The following is a 24,175-nucleotide window of genomic DNA, read 5'->3' on the forward strand; positions in this document are numbered from 1 at the left end:
TCCTCTCTCTCTCTCTCTCTCTCCCTTCCTCCCTCTCTCTCCTTCTGTCTGTCTCTCCCTCCCTCCCTCTCCCGCCCTCCCTCGCCCTCCCGCCCTCCCTCGCCCTCCGCCCTCCCTCGCCCTCCCGCCCTCCCTCGCCCTCTCCCGCCCTCCCTCGCCCTCCCGCTCCGCCCTCGCCCTCCCGCCCTCCTCGCCCTCCCGCCCTCCTCGCCCTCCCTCCCTCCCTCGCCCTCCCGCCCTCCCTCGCCCTCCCGCCCTCCCCCTCCCTCGCCCTCCCTCGCCCTCTCCTCTCTCTCTCTCCTTCCTCCCTCCCTCTCTCTCTCTCTCTCTCTCCCTTCCTCCCTCCCTCTCTCTCTCTCTCTCTCTCCCTTCCTCCCTCTCTCTCTCTCATCTCTCTCCCTTCCTCCCTCTCTCTCCTTCTGTCTGTCTCTCCTCCCTCCCGCCCGCCTCCGCCTTTTTTTTAAACCTATTATCTCTCATCTCCTGTTCGGAGACGCTCTCGCCTCTTCCCCCATGGTGATCCCACAATGGCCCAGACGTGGCTACTTCACATGTGTTTTTCAGAAGAAGGCATTCAATTCTGGAATGTTTTAGGATAGCTGTAGGATCAGTTGAATTGACACCTCTTGCTTTGTAGATTTATCCTTTGTCTTTGTCAGACAGTTTGAATACAAAAGGCCAAATCCCTTTTTCTTCACTTTTTTAAATGGAGTTTCTTTTTTGATAGTCAGTTTTTCATACCTCTTTAGAGTTAGGCCATGATACTTGTATGATCGCACTTCCGGTGTGCGTGACAAAGGTATCTCCTAAGTCCCTTCTCAAGGGCAATTAGGGATGGGCAATAAATGCTGGGCTTGCCAGCAAGGTCCCCCATGACTCAAACAGATATTTTTAAAAATTGGGCGAGTATTGCAGGGCTGCCAGTGTCTTTTGGACTGCTGCCCCAACTGGAGCAGAGGAGAAGAAATTGAAGGAAGTTGGGGGAACAGAAAATATTTGTTTAGAAGGACTGCACTTTGTCAGTGTAAGCGATTTGACTGCTCGTACAGCAGCCAGTAAGGTAAAATTCAGCTTTGCAGTTACGCCACATAGGCTACAGCAGCCTGGTGGTTATAGTTCTGGACGAGTAACCTGGAGGTCTGAGCTCTCCATAGAAAGCTGTGAATTTGAAGTTATCTCGTGAATCCAGAAAATGATGTCAAAAGCTGACGTCGTTAAAAACTCAACTAAATTATTAATCCTCAACTGGAACCTGCCTTTCCTACCTGGTCCAGCCTACATGTGACTCCAGTCCCTACACTATGTGTAGAACCCATAATACCTTTAGGGCAACTTGAAAGAGCAGTGAATACTGCATTTCCAGTGTTGCCGACATCCTAAGATTGAAAAGAAATCCTTACTCCATAGACTTGAGCAGTTAATCAGACAGGCACTTCAATTCAATGCTGATGAAGTATTCAACTTGAGGTCCTGTCTGCCCCTCTTAACTGGATGTAAAAGATACAAGGCACTGTTTGAAGAGCAGGGAAATTCTCCCAATGCTATTTCTTTCTTTCTGGGGGTAAGCGTTCCAAAGCAACTGCACCAACTCTTAGCTTTGCAAGCAAGCTTCCTAATAAAAAAAAAGCTTCCTATTAAACTGCTGCAGTTCAGGCAATGGAACAGTGTGTCAGGAAGTTTGCCTTCAATGCTTGGATGTAGCTCAGGTGGTCTCAAATAGGTCAGGAAACTTGTAATTTAAATCTATTAGTACTTCTAATTCAAAAAGAAAGTTATCAAGTGCATAATGCTGCAATTGTCTTTATTTGAGCCAGCAAGGAGAAAGGCAATGGCTTAGAGTGCAGCATCTCATCAAGGTTAAAAGGAGTATTAGAAAGGGCAAGATAAAATAGGAAAATAAATAATATAGAGTCATTTGAATTGAAGCGTAGTTTGCAAAATATTTTTTCTTGTGATTTTGTGTGTTTGTTTACCTTGTTTTCCTTTTGTTTGTTTTGGACATGAGTGGAAAAATACTCCACTCTGATGTGTTTTGTCAACTTGAACCTTGCTGGTACTCTTCCTGCACCCTTTTAACTCTTTCAGAGCTCTTTGTTCCATTTTCTATTCGGTAAGAGTGATAAGAACAGGGTCACTCCACTGGCGGATAGTTTTCCTCCCAGCAACAGTTTAATCTTTGCTTATTAGCTTTGGACTCGAGATGTACGTCAGTGAAAAGGGTGGACAAATATCCCTTTGTGGCGTCTGTGATAGGAAGCATTAATGTTTATCTTTCTTCTGGTTAAAAAAAATCTATGAAATTAATAAGGATTAAGAATGTCTGGATACTTCTGGTGCTTATTCTTGTGGTTTAAAGTTTTCAGAGAAATTCCTGTTTGACAGTGGATCTTCCACCTTGAAGTGGTTCCAAATTTCATGATCTTCAATTGGATTCTCTGTTGCACCCATCGCTTCTGGATGTAGTTATAGCAGTGGGTTGGAGATCAGTAAAAATGATTGCATTTCATTGGGAAGGTCTATTCCCAATAAACCAAAAACGGTTCAAAAAAAAGTTTTTTTTGTTTTGTCCTTGTGTTGACACTGCTGACAATTTGTACAAATTTCCTGACCTCCCTGTGATCCTGCAATCCATTAGAAGTTTTATGGTACTGTTTGAAAACCCTGTTTCTGATTGAACTGGTGTATCATTATGGGACATATGCATATAAGTGTTGGATACTATGATTTGTAGGCTCAGTCGCTAATCACAACATGCAGGGCTTGAAGGTGTGAACTCAGGTCATCCTTTTAAACATGGTCATCTGCACCAGTTCAGCATAGCAATGTTATAAGTGGTCTAATTTCAACTTATTACTTCAACCAACACCACAAAACACACTATCTGATCATTTATGTCTTCATTGTTTGTGAGATTGCATGCAATTTGGCTCCCACATTCAACTACCCGATAAGTACTTCATTTGCTGTCCAGCACTTTGGGATATCCTAAGGGCATGAAAGATGCTATATAGATGCAGGTTTATCATCTTTATAATTTTTTATCTTTCTTCCAGGGTTCACCCTTGGCTGAGGCCCCTTGCCTATACCTCACTAGGTGTATTTATGATGGGCTTTATTCTCTGGAATGTAGACAACATCTTCTGCGATAATTTGAGGTAATAGTTTTATCCCTTTTTAATAAATCAATTCTAAAATTTTTGTCTTTGTTTTCAGATCCCTCCATGGCATCACGGCCTCACAACCCTCCGGTCTCTGCACTTCTCTAATTCTGGCCTCTTGAGGATTCCTGATTTTCATTGCTTCACCATTGATGGGCCCTAAACTCTTGAATTTCCTCCATAAACCTCTCCACCTCTCTTTCCTCCTTCAGACTTACTTCTTTGCCCTAATATGCGACTCTGTCAAATTTTGCAGCGCCTTGGGATGTTTTGTTGCATTAAAGGTGCTATATAAATACAAGTTGTAGTTGTAACTTGCCATTCATCAGACTGAGCAATGTCGCTGAATACGAACACGTCTCCCGAGTTTAGTGTCCAGTGTCAGTTTAAAGCATTCCCAGGTTAATTGTAGCAGGGATGCAGGGTAAAGTTGCCTCCAGTAGAATTGTGGGACTAAATATCCATCTACCAACTAAATTTAATTTCAAATTGGTTCCCATAAATGTTCATATTTTTTGAAGAAAAAATGTGGAGTCAGTATGAACTAAATTGTACAATTTTAAAGGGGGTGCTGGAGCAGGGACATCTGGGAGTTCACAAATCTTTGAATGTGACCAAACAAGCTTTTTTTTTAAAAAGGCATGCGAGATCGTTGGCTTTATTAAGAGAGGCATAGAGTCTAAAAGCAAGAAAATGTCCACTGGCAGGATAGTTGGCTAGCAGAGGACATGGATTTAAGTCCGTCGGAGAAAGAACTGGGAGGGGGGTGGGGAGCAGGGAGTGATGGTAGATGAGAATTCTTTTTACCCAGCGGGTTATATGCTCAGGAGCACATTGGCTGAAAGGGTGATGGAAGCTTTTTCAATAGATATACACTTAAAAAGGAAACATATACAGGTCTATGGAGAAAGCACAAGGGATTGGAACTAATTGGATAGCTCAATCAAAGAGCCAGCACAGGCATGATTGACCAGGTGACCTCCTCCTGTGTTGTATGATTTTGTGATATTTGCGTACGTGTATGGATGTTGGGTGAGGATACAGCTGTTCTTGGTTGAGGTGGCCCAGAGTTGAATCGGTTATCGACGCTAGTGGGCAAACATTACACATTAAACATAATTAATAAATTCTTCCTTTTTTTCATCTTTCTTTCTCAGCAGTTTTCTCCCCTCTTGTCCTCCTGCTAAGTCTGGTTCAGGTGCAGTTCCATCGATTGTTGCTGGTTGTTCATTCTGGGAAAACAGGGAGTGGTGATCCAGTAATGGGCTATTTTCAAAAGGTGTCAGTAGATATTGGGAATGGGTATGTGGCCGATGTTCTTCCCACTCCAAATGTGGTCCGTTCGACCACTGGGATAGTTAAAGCCAATAAAATCAAGATGGATAATTAAAACGGAGGGGTAAAGTGTTACTTTTTTATAGTATAATTTCTCGAACTAAAAGTAAAGTATCTTTAAGTCTTCTCCGAGACTTGACATACTTTTCTACATTGTAGTAATTGGTCATATGTACAAAGATCTGTACTGATCTTAGTTAGTGCAGTCTTTGCAGCTAAAATTGGCCTCAGTACCCTTGAGTGAGGTTATCTGCTGCTGTTCGTTATCCGCTGGAAAGCGTACGTGTATGGATGTTGGGTGAGGATACAGCTGTTCTTGGTTGAGGTGGCCCAGAGTTGAATCGGTTATCGACGCTCGTGGGCAAACATTACACGTGAACAGCTCTTACTTAGTAAAAGAGTCACTGGTGTCTGTGGAACTACCCCATCCTCCCATATAGGTCAATGCCTATAAAATTAGAAGAAAAGGTAAGATGTAACTTTGCATGACTTTTGAAATGTAATCAGTTTTTTTCCTCTCTCTAGAGACATCCGGCAAAAGTTACCATTCCATCTCCTAGGTGCTGTGACGCAGTTTCATGCCTGGTGGCACATTCTAACAGGCCTAGGCTCCTATTTGCACATTCTCTTCAGGTATGCTTCATGTCAACATTCTTGGCTCTCTTTCTTAAAGATGCAGCATGATATTAAAACTATGTTTTGGCTCCTTTCTCCCATGAAAACACAGGTTCCACTCTCTCCAATTTGTTATTCACCCTTCAGTCAAGCAAACTCGGCACTTTGGTCTAGCTTTCACTTCAACATTACTGATCCTTAAAGACCAGCCACATATAAACTACGGCTCTAAAAAGGTCAGAGGCTGGTTGTTCTGTGGTGAGTGACTCACCTCCTGACTCCCTGAAGCCTGTCTACCTCTACAAGGCACAAGTCAGGGGTGCAATGGAATACTCTCCACTTGCCCAGATGAGTGCAGCTCCAACAACACTTGAAGCTTGATACCATCCAGGCAAAGCAGCTCACTTGATCAGCACCCTGACCAGCACCTTAAACATTCACTCCCTCCATGACTGCAGTATGTACCAGCTACAAGATGCAGTGCAGCAACTTGCCAAGCCTTCTTCGACAGCACCTCCCAAACCTTGACCTCTACTGCCTAGAAGGACAGGTGCAGTAGGTGAATGGGAACACCACCATCTGCAAGTTCACCTCCAAGTCATATACCCGACTTAAACGTATTTTCTTTTTTATTCTTTCGTGGGATGTGTGTCACTGGCAAAGCCAGCATTTGTTGCCCATCCCTAATTGCCCTTGACAACAGAGTGGCTTGTTAGGCCATTTCAGAGGGAAGTTAAGATTCAACCGTATTGCTGTGGGTCTGGAGTCACATAGGCCAGACCAGATAAGGACATTAGATTTCCTTCCCTAAAGGACATGAGTGAACCAGATGGGTTTTTATGACAATTGATAGTTTTGTGGCACCATTACTGTCTCCCCATATATCCCCCTTCCATCATCACCATGAAGCCAAAATCATGGAACTTCCTACCTAACAGCATTGATGGAGCTCCTTCACCACACTGGCTGCAGTGGTTCAAGAAAACCCACTACGACCTTCTCCAATTCCCTCTTGCAGGTTTGGGTGGCGCAGTGGTTAGCACCGCAGCCTCACAGCTCCAGTGTCCCAGGTTCAGTTCTGGGTACTGCCTGTGCGGAGTTTGCAAGTTCTCCCTGCGACCGCATGGGTTTCCGCAGGGTGCTCCGGTTTCCTCCCACAGCCAAAGACTTGCAGGTTGTTAGGTAAATTGGCCATTGTAAATTGCCCCTAGTGTAGGTAGGTGGAAGGAGAATGGTGGGGATGTGGTAGGGAATATGGGATTAATGTAGGATTAGTATAAATGGGTGGTTGTTGGTCGGCACAGACTCGGTGGGCCGAAGGGCCTGTTTCAGTGCTGTATCTCTAAATATAAATATTTTAAAAAATAATCGAAGAGCAGGGAATTCTCGTCTGTGGACCGTCACTCCTCCCTCAACCAACACCACTGGGTGGCCATTCATCTCATTGCTCTTTCTGTGATTATGCTGTGGCAAAACATCTGACTCAAAATGCTAGTTGCACTTCAGAGTAATTAATTGGTTGTGGAGTACTTTGAGACATTTCTGAAGGGAATGCTGAGGTGCTATGAAAATGCAAGTTTGTTTTTTTTTAAACAGCTCATTACTGAACCATTGTAAAAGCCCCACATGCATATTTGATCAGTACTTGAGTTATTTTACACCTTCTATAAGTAAAGGCATAGAATCATTATGGCACAGGAGGCGGCTATTCAGCCCTTCGAGTACATGCTGGCTCTCCGCAGAGGAATCCAGTCAGTCTCATTCCCCAGTTCTATCCCTGTAGCCCTGAAAGTCTGTTTCCCTCAAGGGCACATCCAATTCACATTTCCTTTTGAAATCATTGATCGTCTTCACTTCCACCACCCTTATTGGCAGCAAGTTCCAGCTTATTATCACCTGCTGCATAAAAATGTTCTTCCTCACATCCCCCCTGCATTTCTAACCCCAAATCTCAAATCTGTGCCCCCTAGTCCTTGTAACATCAGCTAAAGGGAACAACTTTTCTTTGTCTACATTATCTAAACCTGTCATAATCTTATACACCTTCTATCAAATCTTCCCTCAATCTCCTTTGTTCCAAAGACAACAAGCCCGGCCTCTCCAACCTAACCTTGTAGCTAAAATCCCTGGAACCATTCTGGTAAATCTCCTTTGCACCCTTTCAAGCACACTCGCATCCTTCCTGGAGTGTGGTGACCGGAACTGGACACAATGCTCTAGTTGTGGCATAACCAGAGCTGATAAAGGTTCAGCATAACTTCCCTACATTTGCACTCAATACCTCAATTTATGAAGCTCAAGATCCTATATGCTTTGCTAACCACACACTCAATATCTCCTGTCACCTTCGAAGATCTATGCACATGAACCCTCACGTCCCTCTGTCCTTGCACGCTCTTTAGAACTGTGCCATTAAGTATATATTGCCCTCCCTGTTCCTTCTGCCAAAATGTATCACCTCACACGTCTCTGAATTAATTTCCATTTGCAACTTGTCTGCCCATTTCGCTAGCCCATCTATGTCCTGTTGCAGCTGATTGGTATTATCCTCACTCTCTGCCAGACTTCCCAAGTTTGGTATCATCAGTAAATTTTACTCCAAAAATAGAGCAGTGGTCCTAGTACTGAACCTTGGGGGAACACCACTGTCTACCATCCTCCAGTCTGAAAAATAACCACTTACCATGTCTTTCTGTTTTCTGTCCTTAAGCCAATTTTTTATCCAAGCTGACACTAACCCTCCTATTCCATGAGCCTCAATTTTGATAACCAGCTTTTAATGTGGTACTATGTCAGATGCTTTCTTAAAATCCATGTAGACAACATGCATCGCATTCCATTCATCAGACTTCTCTGTTACTTCTTCAAAAAATTCAATTAGATTAGTCAAGCATGATCTGCCTTTTACAAATCCGTGCTGGTTCTCCTTAATTAACTCAAGTCTCTTCAAGTCTCTTATTTTTTCCCTGATTATTGTTTCTAAAACCTTGCCCACCACTAAGGTTAAACTGACTGGTTTGAATTTACTAGGAATGTCCTTACACCCTTTCTTGAATAAGGATGTCACATTTGCCACTTTCCAATCCTGTGGCACCTTTCCCATATCTAGGGAAGATTAGAAGATTATGGCGAACCCTTCCACTATCTGCACTCCCATTTCATTTAGCAATCTGGGATGCAAGCCATTAGTACCAGCCAACTTATTCACTCTTGGCATAGTCAGCCTTTCCAGTACATCCTACCTATTGATTTTCGCCCCATCCATTACCTCGACCATTTTTGCTTCTACTGATGTTTTGTCAGCATTCTCTTCCCTCAGTAAACACTGATACAAAGTACTCATTAAATATTCCAGCCTTGGCCTGCGTCTGTAAGCATGTATCACCCTCATTGTCCCTAATAGGACCCACCCTACTTCTTATTACCTGCTTACTATTTACATGTCAGTAGAGGATTTTTGGGTTCCCTTTTATGAAAACTGCCATTCAATTCTCATGTTCTTCCGTTGCCAGTCTTATTATCCTCCTCTTCTCGTCTCAATGTATTGCATTTGGCCTAGTTCTTGCTTGAAGAATTCATGGTACATGTATCATCCAGCCTCTTTTTTTTTTTTTGTTTTGTCATATTTCCCTCACCATCCAAGGTACCCTGGCTTTCGTTCCCCTGCCTTTCCCTTTTGTTGGAATGTACCTAGCCTATACCTGAAACATCTCCATTGTTCAGTTCTAGTTTTTTCCTGTCCATTTTACTCTGACTAAATCCCCTCCATTCCATTGAAGTTAGTCCTGTCCCAATTTAGAGGATCTCTTGAGATTTTCCTTGCTCTTTTCCATTACTAATCTAAACCTTTTGCTACGATGATCACTCTTACCCAAGTGTTCTCCCACAGACATTTGGTTCTCTTGGCCCACCTCATTCCCCAGCACCAGATCCAGCAATGCTTCCTTCCTATTTGGGCCAAGAACATACTTGGTCAAAAAAGCTCTCCTGAACAAGTTTCAGAAGTTCCTCCCCCTCCTTTCCCTTTACTCTAACTATATCCGAATTGATATTTGGGTAATTTGGAAACCCTTCTGGTTTCCCTGGAGATTTGCTCCTCTATCTTTACGGGCCAAGTGCAGGGAAATGGGATTAGTTTGGACGGGTGCTTGATGGTCGGCTCAGGCGCGTTGGGCCGAAGGGCCTGTTTCTGTGCTGTAAAATTCTATGGAGGCCTGTAGATACCCCCAGTAATGTGATCATACCCTTTTTGCTTCTCAGCTCCAGCCAAATGGCTTCTCTCCTTTCCCCCACTTTTCAACACTGTCTTTCCTAATCAGTACTGCCACCCCAGCTCCATTTTGAGTGCTGATGAAAGGTCACAGACCTGAAACGTTAACTCTGTTTCTCTCTTCACGGATGCTGCCAAAAGTGCAGAGTATTTTCAGCACTTTGCTTTTATTTCAGATTTCCAGTATCTGCAGTATTTTGCTTTTATCCCTTTTTCCTTCCTTTCTTTTCTGAACACTTTGTATCCTCGAGTATTAATCACCCACCTAAAGGCCTGCTCAAGTGACAAAAAAAAACCCGACCCGAACCAGACGGGACCACATAGGATCCGAGCCCGACCCGGCCCAAGTCCCTCCATTTTCCCCCCCCCCCTGCACCTGACCCGACACAAGCCCGACCCGACCACCGGAATTTTCCCTTTACTTACCTTCCGGCTGCCAATCTTCAGGAAGCTGCAGCATGAGCGTGATGATGTCATAGACACGCTCGCTCACTGCGCAGACTCGGAGTTTCCTTCTTTGACGTCCCAGCTCGGGTAGGTTTTTAACTTTTAACACTTGCCTGCAATTCTTGCTGTGCGTGAGCGACCCGACCCGAAACCAACATATTTTGTCGGGTCTCGTTGGGTTTGGGTCGGGTAGCAGGCCTTTACACCCACCTAGTCCTTGCCATTTTTAAACCATGTTTCTGTTGATGCCACCCTATCACATTCCCACATGGCTATTTGTGCTTGTAGCTCACCAAACTTATTCACCATACTTTGTGCGTTTACATACATGCATTCTAAACCTGTCTTTATATTTCTCATAGCTTTTTCTGTGCTGCTCCTATCTAATATGGTACTACTTTCTTCTCTACTACGATGAACACTCTCACTTTGTGCACCTTTTCTATTTCTATATGCTGGTACCCATCCCCCTGCCAATTTAAATCCTTCCAACTAAACTAGTGACCCTCCCGGCAAGGACATTGGTCCCAATCCTGTTGCGGTGCAACCTGTTGCTTTTGAATAGGTGTCTCCTGCCCCAGAACTGGTCTCAATGTCCCAAGAATCTGAAGCCCTGCTTCCTGCATCATGTCTCCAGCCACTCATTGATCCTCCCTATCTTCCTACTTCTACTATTGCTCGCTCATGACACTGGGAGTAATTCAGATATTACTAGCTTTGGGGTCTCATTTTATAACTTCTTCCTAGCTGCTGAAAATCTGACTGTAGGACCTCAATATCTCCCCCCTCTGTGTTGTTAGTGCCAATATGTACCACAACTTCTGGCTCTGTCTCTCCCCCTGCAGAATATTCTGCACCTTCTCCATTATGTCCTTTACTCTGGCACCAGGGAGGCAACACACCATGCGAGACTCACGATGACAGTTACAGAAATGCCTGTCTGTCCCCTAACTTTGGAATCTCATATAACAACTGAATTTCTACTCTTTGCTATTCCCTCCTTGTCCATTGATGCCATGGTCATGACTCCTCCAAGGTGTCTTCACTCCCAGCAGTCTCCAACATTGAGTACCACTTTGAGAGTGGCACACATCCCGAAGGCTCTTTCACTTCCTGTCCCTTCCTACTCTTCTGGGTGGCCACCCATCTACTATCCTTGCCCAGTGAAGTAGTTGACGCTTCTTCAGTAAACGTTTTTAAAGCTAAGGTAGATATCTTTTTGAATAATAAAGGAATTAAGGGATACGGTGGGAACGCGGGTAAGTGGATCTGAGTCCACGAAAAGATCAGCCATGATCTTATTGAATGGCAGAGCAGGCTCGAGGGGCCGGACGGCCTACTCCTGCTCCTAGTTCTTATGATCTTATGATCCTGCACTTTTAACTGCCTGTGGGGTGGCCACCCCCTGGAATTTTAAATCCAGGCAATTCGCATACACCCTGATGCTTCGCAGTGACTCCAGCTGCCCCTCAAGCTCAGGAGTACTGAATTTGAGCTCGAGCAGCTGGAGACACTTCCTACAGATGTGGTTCTCCCAAGACACATGAAGTGTCCTGAAGTTTCCATATGCTGCAGGAATTGCAAACAACAGATCTCAGCTGCCCATCCATGATGTAAAAAATCTCTGTTCCCTGTGTTAGAATCTATTTAGTACCTTGTCTAAACTATTAATTTTAACTCATGCCTCTAGACCTGCACTGTGCTAATACTCTTAATACTAATTCATTTACTGTTATGCTTATCCCACTTAAAATTTTATTAATTTGTTTAACTAACTAAGTTGTAAATTTAAAATAGTACTTTATAGTTTCCAGGTCCTAATTTAAACCACTTTCCTAGTTTAGAGTAAAAATACCCTAAAACTCACCAACCAATCACTTTACCTGCAGTCCTGTATGGTTACTCCTTGCTTTTTTGGAAATGCACCCCACACTCTCTTATATTCTACACCATTCCTGGTGTCTCTGATCAGGTCTCCCCTCAATTATCTGCTGTCTTGTGATGTAAGTCCTTGCTTTTTTTTTTAAGAATACACCGTATAAGGTATGGCCGCTGCTGTCTCCAGTGAGGTCGACTTTTCCCGCTCTGATTTATCTGCTGCTGCCTCTGATCAAGTATTAGATGTTTATTGTTTTTGTTACAGGAGTGCACTGTTTGTTCTAGTCCCATTTCTCCACAAGTCACAACATATATTTAAATATTCCCACTTACCGATACAGTCAATCATACACTCTATTTTTGCTCAAAGTAAAACACATCAACCAGGTTTCTTTAATAAACAGCAAAATTATTAGTTTATTATAAACCAAGTCTTAACCAATAATGAAGTAAAACATTCACACAAATTGAAATATTAAAACCCCTTATTCTAGCCCCTCAATGCTCGCACACGCGCTCGCACACTCACATTCACATTAACCGGGAACGTAACAGGGACTTTTGATTTTATAACTGTTACAAAGAAAGCTGAGGGGGCAAAAAAACACTCTGGCTGAAAAGAAAGTATGGAAAGATGTCCTTTGTTTTGGTTCGGCGTCCTAAATGCCTTTAAGTGGCTATCATTAGGATCTGTCTCGAACAGTTCTTTCCAGGCGATGTTGAAGATTAGTTTGGGTAGGCTTTCCAAGAGATGCAACTACAGAGGCTCCAAATATGTCTTGCAGCAGGAATGCAGCAACAAAGTCATTTACGGCACAAAATGAGGCCATTCGGCCCATTGAGTCCAAGCCAATTCCCCACAGAACTATCCTGTCCGTCTCCTTCCCCAGCTTGATTCCTGTAGCCCTGCAAGTCTATTTCTGTCAAATGGCCATACAACTTCCTCTTGAAGTTATTGATTGTCTCCGTTTCCACCACCCTCGTGAGCAGCGGGTTCCAGGTCGTTGCCACCTGTTGCGTAAAAAAAAAAAGTGCTTCCTCATATTCCCCCTGCATCTTTTTCCCAAACCTGACCATCTGTGTCCCTTAGTCCTTGTACCATTTGTTAATGGGAAACAGTTTTTCCATGTCTAACTTACCTAAGACTGTCATAATCTTGTCCACTCACATTAAATCTCCCCTCAATCTCCTTTATTTTAAGGAAAATTGAGTTGGCTTTATGCTTGTAAAAAAAGATTTCAGCTCCCACACATTCGCTATGCAAAGATTTCTTCAAACATTCAGGGTTTCTTCAAATACAGGAGGAAATAGGAATCTGACACACTAGATGCTGGATTTGTTTTCAAGAGACAGAGAGCTGAGCTATTCTGGCAGGCAAGAAGCAACTGTCTGTAACAGTTCAAATTGAAACTAAAACCTCCAAGAAGTCAAGTCGCCTGACATTGAGAAATCTTGGCCTGACGCTTCTTTGTAAACATCTCCCCAAGTCAAAAACAAAACCTGCTGGGCGATTATCCACAGACAGGTGCCTTCCAGTAAGACTTGTTTACAAGCCAAATCCAAGAACCTTCTGGTGACCTTTTGTTTTAAAAAAAAAACAAAACCACAAAGTGCAGCCATCTCTTCAAGACTCCAGATTAATCACTATAATTCAATTATAAGTCCTTAATGCATATTTTACAAAAGAAATAGAAGCAATCTCATAACACTTTCAAAAGACGAGGCCGAATGGAAAGTTTATATTGTGCAGCAGCAGCGCAATACTAACACAATGTGATCTCGTTCTACTCGGAATTTACCATTAAAAACCGTACCCTATTGTGATTTTTGAGAATGGTGGAGGCTGCAGTTCTGCATGTGTAGTACTTGGTGGAGAACATTTGGACAAAGGGAAAAAGAACAAACTTGCACTTGTATTTTCACAAGTCTCCAGATGTCCCAAATCACTTTACAACTAATGAACTGTTGCACTGTTTGCAAGTGTTGAATATTGTCCTTTAAGGATAAACTGTTGCAGTAGGTCATGCTTGGACTTGTATTCAGTTTTTGAGATTAGGAAGGAAGTTCACCGAATTAATCTAGGCAAAAAGGTCATCTTTAGCAAAGGGTTAAATTAGGAGGTTGAGTACAAAGTGAGTCACATGGAACTTAGTGACCCAAAGAATAATAGAGTAGCTATCAAGGCAAGCCATTGAAACAAACCGTCTGTGTTCAAGAAGTAATCATATGTCTATGGGAAGGATGTACAACCAAGAAACTCTGAGGGAAGATTCTCGGAAGGAGAGTTTTATCTTGTAAGGACCTCGAAGGGAGAATTTGTAATTTATCTCAGAGGGAAGACAGTCTTTTAAGGAATTTGGAGGGAAGACTCTTGAAAGGAGGGAAGACTCTCTTGAGGAACTCTGAGGGAAGACTGCCTCTTAAGGAACTCTGAGGTAGAGCTATCTATTTTATTTAGAGATACAGCACTGGAACAGGCCCTTCGGCCCACCGATTCTGTGCTGACCATCAACCACCCATTTATACTAATCCTGCATTAATCCCATATTCCTACCACATCCCCACCTTCCCTTAATTCCCCTACCTATACTAGGGGCAATTTATAATGGCCAATTTACCTATCAACCTGCAAGTCTTTGGCTGTGGGAGGAAACCGGAGTACCTGGCGAAAACCCACACGGTCACAGGGAGAACTTGCAAACTCCGCACAAGCAGTACCCAGAATTGAACCCGGGTCGCTGGAGCTGTGAGGCTGCGGTGCTAACCACTGCGCCGCCCTTTTAAGGAAGTTTATGATAGAATTTGTTAGCAACGCGTACTGACTCTGGAATAGTATCAATTGCTCTGTTTCTTACCTTTTATTATGATCAACAAAACAAAAGACATAGTCACATTGTCAGGTGGGAGAAGATTTTTCTAGCCATCTAGCCCATGCATGCACAGTAATCTCTTGCATTTGCATTCAGCAACAACAGCTTGCATTTATATAGTGCCTTTAACATAATAAAATATTCCACGGGAGCATTGGCAGGAGCATTATCATACAAAATTTAACACCAAGCCGTATCGAGAAATATTAGGCAGGTGACTGAAAATTTGGTGAAAGAGGTATATTTTAAGGAGCAACTTAAAGGAGGAGAGATTGAGGGACAGAATTCGAGTTTGGGGCCTAGGTAACTGAAGGCACACCTGCCAATGGTGTGGCAAAGAATATTGGGGGTGTACCCTAAATATGTTCACTAACTGTGCAAGATATGAAAATTTGCCATTTACTCAGATATTACCTGCCTATTGTAAACTATGAGTCGAGCAATGTAGGTGAGCTTTCATTAAATATATTGCACCCTTCTCTTATTTCCTATAGCATACTACTTTTAAATTTCTGCTATAGGGAAACACATGAAAGGAGCCCACCATATAGCCTTTACAATGTAGGAAATTGTGGCCACAAAGCCCAGATATTTTTCCTCTGTGCACAATTGATTGGTTCACATAACACTATAAAAAGTATGTTAAACTATTGTGTGGATTCTCTGTTCTCCACATTTGGAAAGCCATATTCATTACATCAGCAAAAAAAAAGGACTTTGGTTGAGGTGAAGGGTTTAAACAGCAGATGCTTAGGTTAAACAGTACAGAGTTAGGAGTAAGAAAAGGAGGCAGGTGGAACTTTTTCACTCAAAAGGGAGATAACTTTGTAGAAAAAGTAACCAAAGAGCAATGAAACGAGCAGCAATAGTGGGTTGAAAGGTCAGTTAAACACAGTTCTGCAGGGGAAAGGGATTGAGTGACATGGTGTTTAAGTGGGTGGAGATCTATCAAAAAGGGACTGTCGTATGCATAACAGCCTTTCCTGTTTCTAAAGATTCTATTGTGGGGTTTATTTTTGAGTCTCATCAGCATCTGTATTCTTGGGATAAATGTGCTTCAGAACTTTAGAGATAAACATACTTAGCTGTCAACCATGGTTCAAACTAAACTAAAATTGTGAAAAAGATAACCAAAAAGGAAGTGGATTTTTAGGTTTTAGCAGTGTTGTGTAAATAATCATCGAATGATGAATATCAATTAATGTTGGTTCTTAACAAAACAAACCTATTCCCCATCCAGCAAGGGTGTAAGCAGTTCCAGCATCCGCAGTATTTTGCTTTTATTTAAGGGTGTAAGCAGTTAAGGACGTGGTTTCCACGCTGGCTTGAGTTTTTTTTTAACCCCAGTTTTGTTTTTCCTCCTTCAATTATAAATGAAAACTTCATGCTTGAAGGATCAAATGGTTTACAAAATAATGAAAGGCATAAATAAGGATGACATAAAAAGAGCTACTTACCTTGGACCATGAGTATAACACAACAAGACACGTACAAAATTCACAAGCAGATTAGAAATTAGAAAAAAATTTACTTCCCCCATCCTGAGAATAATGGAGGCCTGCAACATGCCTGGAGAAGGGATCAATTGGGACCTTTTAAAATTAAGCTAAATTCCTCTCTGCTGAGGAGGGGCATCAAGGGTTATAGAAATATTAACATCTTTGATTTGATCTTATATATTCAGGAATGTAGGTGAAATAATTTAGTATTCCTCAAAGGTAGCAGATTATGATATAGGTGTGAGCTGGTAACGTTCTTGTCTCAGCTTCAGTAGTTGTGGATTCAAGCCTCACTCCACAGATTTGAGCATATAATCAAGGCTGACAATCCAGTGCAGTACTGAGGGAGTACTGCACTGTCAGAGGTGTCTTCCAGATGAGATGTTAGACAAGGGTTGGTCAACGTACGGCCCGCGGGCCAGGATCCAACTAACAAAACGTTTCCATCCGGCCCGCGATTGTAAAGTGCTCCCGGGGTCGTTCTTCATCCTCATCATGACTGGAGATGATAAATTTCCCTATGTCATCGTCTTACAGAGCAGCCTTTTTAAAAACATTGCTGTCAGTTTTACAGCCAACAGCTGCTGACATCGGGAGCAGCAGATTTCCAACAGACTCAGGGTTTCCCGGCGGGTTCTAATTTTTTTTCCCTGGTGGAAAACCCCGTCTGTTGGGAAACTGTTATTCCCGATGTCAGCAGCTGTCGGCTGTGAAGCTGACAGCGATGTTTTTAGAACAACTGGCCAACCATCTGTTAAGTGTTCCACCCTGCAACTGTGTGAGAGAGAATAATGGGAAGGGGGGGTGGACAGAGAGAAATAGATAGGAGGGCAAAGGGAGAGCAAAGGGGGAGGGGGGAACAGCGAGCTAGAGGGGGGACAGAGACGGAGGGCAGGGAACACAGTGGGGAGTGGAGGACACTGAGCAGACACCGGGGACCACTGGAGACATGGGGGTGAAGGGGGAAGAAAGAGACAGACAGAGAGGGGGAGAGAGAGAGACAGACAGCAAGGGGAGGCGGGGGGGTGGAAAGGGAGTCGACAGTCATTTACTTCTGGCACAGAAGGAGACCATTCTGTCCATTGAGCCCATGCTGGCTCTCCACGGAGCGATGCAGTCAGTCTCACTCCCTGGCTCGATCCCCGTAGCTCTGCAAAGTCTATTTTGCTCAGGTGGCCAACTTCCTCTTGGAGTCATTGATCGTTTCCACTTCCACCACCCTTGTGGGCAGCGAGTTCCATGTCATTACCACCCGCTGCAAATAAAAGTGCATCCTCCTATTGACCCTGCATCTTTTGCACAAAACTTTCAATCTGTGCTCCCAAGTCCTAGAGAGGGTGGGTGGGGGGGGTTGTCGGGGAGAGAGAACGAGACACACATACAGAGCACGGGAAGAGCGGAGAGAAAGATCAAGGTCTCTCTTGAAAGGTGTATATCTATCCAGAATACTCTGCAACGCTACATGAAGTGTGCGGGCAGAGATTGACTACTTATGCAAGCAAAAGCAATGCCAGATATGTCACTAAATCAGTTTTAAGTATAGTAACAAGAAAGCAAGTCAATAAATTGGTCTTCTCATTTAAAACTTCTTCACAAAAATACACATTTGTTATTTTTATTAGTAAGATAACTTTTTAGTGCCTTTTCTTTCAAAATTGCTCAGCCTCCTGGGCCGAGCAAAAATCGTAATGCAGCCCTCTGCTTTGTGTTAAACCAAAGCCACGTCTGCCCTCTCAGGTAGACACACGAGATCCGACATCCCAATTGAAGGAGAACAGGGGTGCTCCTCTACGCTCCTCCGCCCATTTAGCTCGTTACTGTTCCTGTGTGTAAAATAGCAGCCACAATGACTTCACTTCATCCTGAGTTGATGATAGGTGCTTTCTAAATTCAAGTTTTTGTTTCCTTAATGGATGATGTGAGGGGAGGAGATCATATTTGTTATCACACATTGATTCTGGATGGAGGAGGTGTGACAGGATCAAGGATCTTTTCTTGCTCTTGATATTTATGCTTTTGTTTGTTGATGCATATGTTTGCTAATATCAGATGAAGTATGCTTATTACTTCCTTCTGCATGGCTTATTTTGGTACAAGGATGCATGAATAAATCTGTTTTTAAGAATGTCTAGAAAAAATTCTGTAGAAGGCAGGGGTCAAGGGGCACATTGCAAAGAAGTAGTTGGAGTTAAAAAGCCAGACCATGACCTCGGGGTCATGTGCAAGGTCAGATTAAGACTGTGAGAAATTGAGGAAAAATAAAAGGGAGTGTGTACTACTTAAACGGGGTTACGTTTTGAATTTATTAGCGAAGGAATTGGCTAATTTAACTATTTCAGCTAGATAAGATAAATTTGTTGAGGCATTCTGATAGATTTGATTTTATTTGATGCTAAAGATGCACTGAGTTTATGGTATATTCTAGGAACAAGAGCATGGTATGTACGGAAAAGGATGAGGCCTAGAAGTATCACAACCATTTAGAACTTGTGGCACAAGGCTGGGCTATGTTTTGCCGCCAACTAGTCGGGGATAGGTTGGACCATTGTTTATTTTTTTTATATAGAGCTTGAAAACAGTAAAGCAACTTCCCACATTGCAGTTAACGTCAGTGGGTGACCCTTTAATCTTGTTTTGTTTGCTTTTGTGCTGTGTCTGATCCTTTGCAGCTGTTTTCAACTCACTGCTCAGCTTAGTTGCTTTGCTATGTCAAAGTGGGGTGGGAGTGTAATTTTTTTCATGCTAGCAGAGGATTGTATCTCCTGACTCATTATTGGCAATTGAATGTCAGTGAATGTAACCACACATTACAACAGTGACTACACTTCAAAAAGTACTCCATTAGCTGTAAAGCATTGTGGGACATCCTGAGGTTGTGAAAGGTCATTTATAAATCAGGACTTTCTTTTTTTCACATATGCAAAGAGCTCCTTTTATGCTAGACAGAGAATGAAAGTAGGACAATATAATAATTAAAGTTGTATAGAGCCATATCATGTTAAGTTTGGAGTGCAAAGACTGTTATGTAGGCAGGCATTCTGCACCAACAGTATCCCACCAACATCAATGAGATGAATGGCCAGTAGGTTTTTTCTGTGTGATATTGGTTGAGGAACACTTAGGGTACACCATACTCCTCTTCAAATAGTGCTATTAAAGTTCACCCTTACCACTGGAACTGGTAGAACAAACCAAAGCTGAATATCTAGGCCGAAGGGATCTGCTGGCCTTATGTTTCACCCTGCAGGTGATTAGTCTTAGAATGCCATTCGTATTATAAGCACAGAAGAACAGAGTATGTTTCAAACATTTTTTGATCCTGTTTTAGTATAATGCAGAGTTAAATCTAACCAGTATTGAACAGCAAGCAGACAAAAATGTTTTTTTACTGAGGTAAATCAAAAAGGTGATGCAAGTTTTGTCTATAAAAGCTCGAAGTGCAGTAGCAAGGAGAGATATTAGTTAATTCTTGTCTCTTGTGCCTTCAGCTCCCTACACCGCTCTGCCTCTCTCTCACCTCTTTGGCCAAGCTTCTGGCCACCAGCCCTAATATGTCTATACCTCAGTATCCAACTTTGATTTCATTCTTGTGAAGTGCCTTAGGACTTTTTACTATGTTAAAGGCACTAATGCAAGTTGTTGATTTGGCTGATCTCGGCCAGGATGCTGTAATTAACCTCTGCCTCCTTTGGCCTAGGAGCAGGAAAGGAATTCAGAGTTTCCCGGTCCTGATCCGTGTCCTCAGCCCGTGATGCGAAGGGAATCTGCCTGGATATCAATAAAAGCTTGCATTTTTATAGTGCCTTTCATGACCTCAGGACAGTCGCCAAGCACTTCTCAGCCAATGGAGTACTTTTGAAGTTTAATCACTGTTGGAATGTCAGAAATGCAGCAGCCCATGCACACAGCAAGCTCCCACAAAAAGCAGTGTGATAATGACCAGATAATCTGTTTCAGTGATGTTGATTGTAGGTTAAGGACAGGTCAGGACACTAGGGATAACTCCCTTGCTGCTCTTCAAGATAGTGCCATGGGATCTTTTACATCTACTTGAGAGGGCAGACGAGGCTGGGGTTTTACAACTCATTTGAAAGATTACACCTCCGGCCATGCAGTGACCCTCAGTACTGTACTGGGAGTCTCAGCCCAGATGTTTGTGCTCAAGCTGCTGCAGTGGGACTTGATCCCACAACTTTCTGACTCAGAGGCAAGAGTGCTACCCACAGAACCATGGCTGACACGGCAGATCAGGTAGGAACATGATGGGGTTAGGTTCTGATTCATTCAAAGTCAAAAAACCTGTCCTAGGCGAAATGGGGCAGGGTTCCAGATGATGACCTGCAGCCATAGAGCAGCACCTCGTGTCAGTGCCTCCAGATGCGGAGGTGGGTGGGTGAAAATTAGGAAAATTCTGTTGCAACTTGTATTCCCCCCCCGCCCCCATAGCCTTGGCATACACAACTGAGAACATTTTGCTGTAAATTCTGGTTGGGTTCAAACAATATTACAAGATGAACGACCTTTCTGAGAGCAGCCATGCACGATAATGAGCAGTGCAGTTGTACTTATCGTGATTTATTCCTCGTAGATAGCAACTTCTGATATGTGTTCATATACTGCTAACTCTGATCCAAGTTTCTTGTCTATTTTTTTCAGTATGTATACAAGAACTCTATACTTGAAATACAGACCTAAGGTGAAGGTAAGTCAAGCCTGATAATACGCCGATTAGCAACCATATGTTTAAGGATTCAGTTTTTTTTGTAAAACAAGGTCATATTCTCTCAATGTCTTTATATTGCATGCGTGAATAGGAGTAGGCCATTTGGCCTCGAGCCTGTTCCGCCATTCAAGGAGATCATGGCTGCTCTGCAGGCTAACTCCATATACCCGTCTTTTCCTCATTATCCCTTAATACCTTTGGTTAACAAAAATCTATGAATCTCAGATTTAAATCATCAATTTACCAAGCATCGACTACCATTTACAGAAGAGAGCTCCAAACTTCACTTTGTGTGCGGAAGTGTTTCCTAACTTTACTCCAGAAAGACCTGGCTCTAACTTTTAGGCTCTACCGCCTAGTCCGAGACTCCCTGATTAGTGGAAATAGTTTCTGTTGTTACAACCGAAATGGGGGGAGTGCACTTCAGTCCCACTTCTACCCAGGTCACAACATATATTTATATTTTCCCACTTACCGAAAAAGTCAATCAGATAATCTATTTGTCCCCAGAATAAAGCACACCAACCAGGTTTTTGGATTTATATTTATTAGATTTAGAGATACAGCATTGAAACAGATCCTTCAGCCCACCAAGTCTGTGCCGACCATTAACCACCCATTTATACTAATCCGACACTAATCCCATATTCCTATCACATCCTCATCTGTCCCTATATTCCCCTACCACCTACCTATACTATTGACAATTTATAATGGCCAATTTACCTATCAACCTACAAGTCTTTTGGCTGTGGGAGGAAACCGGAGCACCCGGAGGAAACCCACGCAGACACAGGGAGAACTTGCAAACTCCACACAGGCAGTACACGGAATTGAACCCGGGTCGCTGGAGCTGTGAGGCTGCGGTGCTAACCACTGCGCCACTGTGCCGCCCCATTCTTTAATAAACAACAAAATTATAAACCAAGTTTTAACCAATAAGGAAGTAAACGTACACACGAATTGAAATATTAAAGCCCCTTATTTATCCTAGCCCTCACGCACACACGCATATATACACATGCACTGGAGAGGGTGCGGAGGAGATTCACCAGGATGTTGCCTGGGCTGGAGCATTTCAGGTATAAAGAGAGACTGGATAGGTTAGGGTTGTTTTCCTTAGAACAGGGAAGGCTGAGGGGGGACCTGATTGAGGTATACAAAATTATGAGGGGCGTAGATAGGAGGAAACTTTTTCCCTTAGTGGAGGTGTCAATAACCAGGGGGCATAGATTTAAGGCAAGGGGCAGGAGGTATAGAGGGGATTTGAGGAAAAGATTTTTCACCCAGAGTGTGGTTGGAATCTGAAACACACTGACTGAAAGGGTGGTAGAGGCAGGAACCCTCACAACATTTAAGAAGTATTTCGATGAGCACTTGACACGCCATAGCATACAAGGCTACAGGCCAAGTGCTGGAAAATGGGATTAGAATAGATAGGTGCTTGATGGCTGGCACGGGCAAGATGGGCCGAAGGGCCTTTTTCTGTGCTGTATGATTCTATGACAACTGGTTAACCGGAAAAAAAGGGGTTTTTGTTTACAGCTGTTACAAAGGAATCGAAAGAATTTTTTAAAAAACACTTAGGCTGATAAGAAGGTATGGAAGGAAGTCCTTTGTTTTGGTGAGGTGTCCAAAAGGCAAATAGGCAGCTGTCAATTGGATCTTCCTAGAACTATTCTTTCCAGGCGATATTGATGATTAGTTTGGGTAGGCTTCCAAGAGATGCAGCTATAAAAGGTTTCAGTCAGGTTGCAGCTACACAAGGCTTCAAATAAGTCTTATAGCAGGGAGTAGCAACAAGGGTTTCAGTTGCACACATTTGACATGCAAGTTCTTTGATAGTTCAGGCTTTCATCAAAATACAGGTGGAAATAGAAACACCCTTGATGCAGGAACTCTTTTCAAGAGAAAGAGGTGAGCTGTCTTCTCCTGGCAAGTCAGGAAGCAGGACGTCTTCTGTTTCAAGCCAAACACCAACTGGCTGTTTTAACAGTTCAAATTGAAACTAAAACTTTTCCAGAGGTCCAGTCTCATGATCTCTATAAACCTTGGCCTGTTACTCTCTTTAAACCAGAACAACCCCTGCTAGGTTTTTATTTGAAAACAGATGCCTTCCAGTAACCGTTTACAGTTCCACTCTCAGTCCCAACCTTTTCTTTTAAAAGAAACCACCAAGTTCAACTACTATGAAATCCTTTTCAGTTTTTTAAATATAAATTCTCAAGTTTTAACGATAAAAAGGAAACCGTCAGCACTATCTACCCTATAAGTTCTCCTTACTATCTTGAAAACTTTGATCCTTCTAAATTCTAGGCAATACAATCTTAGTTTGTGTAATATTTGCATTTGTGATTCTCTGGGAGCCATGCTGGTGAAAGTTGGCGGGATGTCTTTCAACAGCTCAGCTGCAACTTCAGGTCTGACCTTGTGTGCTCTTTACTGAAACGTCCAACCATATTTTGGGTCAGCTGTCTTACTGTGCTAGGCAATACAAACTCCACTCAGCATAAAGCACAGTGTACATCATTCCTTAGTTTAAGGATTTCCTTTTTTTTAAAAATGTATTTCTTTGTGATATAGGTGACATGGCAAGGCTGCATTCATTCCCCATTTCCTATTTGCCTAGTTGTAGCAGAGACCACTGATCCCGATGGGTTTATACTCCAGCAAGAGTTAGCACCTTCAAAAGGTGGTAGGGGCAGAAGATATTTTATACATAAAAAACACACACAATTCTGCCTGCTGTGAAGTTTTTTCCTCAGTTGTGTTCGCCAATTATTTCTCAAATCCATATTGAAATGTATGAATTCATGAACAAGTAGCTGCAACATTGTGAGCAGAAGAGAGGAATGGAAAAGTAAGGCCAATCGCACCTGGGACATGGTTAGTTTAAATTTAATGTGGTACAGACAAGACTACAAACTATGAAAATTACATAGTATTACCTTGAATGTATAGCATAGAAACAGGCCATTTTGTCCAACTGGGCAGTGCTGGTGTTCCACATGAGCCTTCTCCCAGTTACTTTATCTAACTCTGTTAGCTTCCCCTCAAATGCCTCCTAGGCCATGAACCTTAACTACTGCTTGTGGTAGTGACTTCAGAAGCATTCTGTGTTGAAAACTCTCTTCAGATCCTAACCATGCCCAGTACTTTCTAGTACTTCCAGTTCAAACCAAAGCTTAAATATAGATCTCACCTGTTCAAGTGGGCAAAAAGGCTTCTGCAGTCCGTGAAAGAGGCTGGAAACTTTTCTAGCATTGTGCGTCAGAAACCTGGGTGCCAAAACTCTTGTAGCAGGTTTGGAGTGCCAAAATATTTGGGGCAGCAATGCAAGCCTACATCAAAGTTTGTCTTCAGTATTTTTGTTTGCTTTT

The 24,175-nt window shown here is 42.9% G+C and overlaps 1 protein-coding gene across 3 annotated transcripts in view; it reads left to right on the forward strand.

Moving 5' to 3' along the window:
• acer3 (alkaline ceramidase 3) overlaps nt 1-24,175 on the forward strand; it is a 274,469-nt gene that overhangs the window by 243,453 nt on the left and 6,841 nt on the right. For all 3 annotated transcript variants that reach the window (XM_068033113.1, XM_068033115.1, XM_068033114.1), the window contains exons 8-10: nt 3,054-3,155; nt 5,019-5,126; nt 20,729-20,774. In XM_068033113.1, the coding sequence (XP_067889214.1) occupies nt 3,054-3,155; nt 5,019-5,126; nt 20,729-20,774 (256 nt within the window). The remainder of the gene's footprint in view (nt 1-3,053; nt 3,156-5,018; nt 5,127-20,728; nt 20,775-24,175) is intronic.

The sequence above is a fragment of the Heterodontus francisci genome, chromosome 6, assembly GCF_036365525.1.
Source record: "Heterodontus francisci isolate sHetFra1 chromosome 6, sHetFra1.hap1, whole genome shotgun sequence".
Classification (NCBI taxonomy): domain Eukaryota; kingdom Metazoa; phylum Chordata; class Chondrichthyes; order Heterodontiformes; family Heterodontidae; genus Heterodontus; species Heterodontus francisci.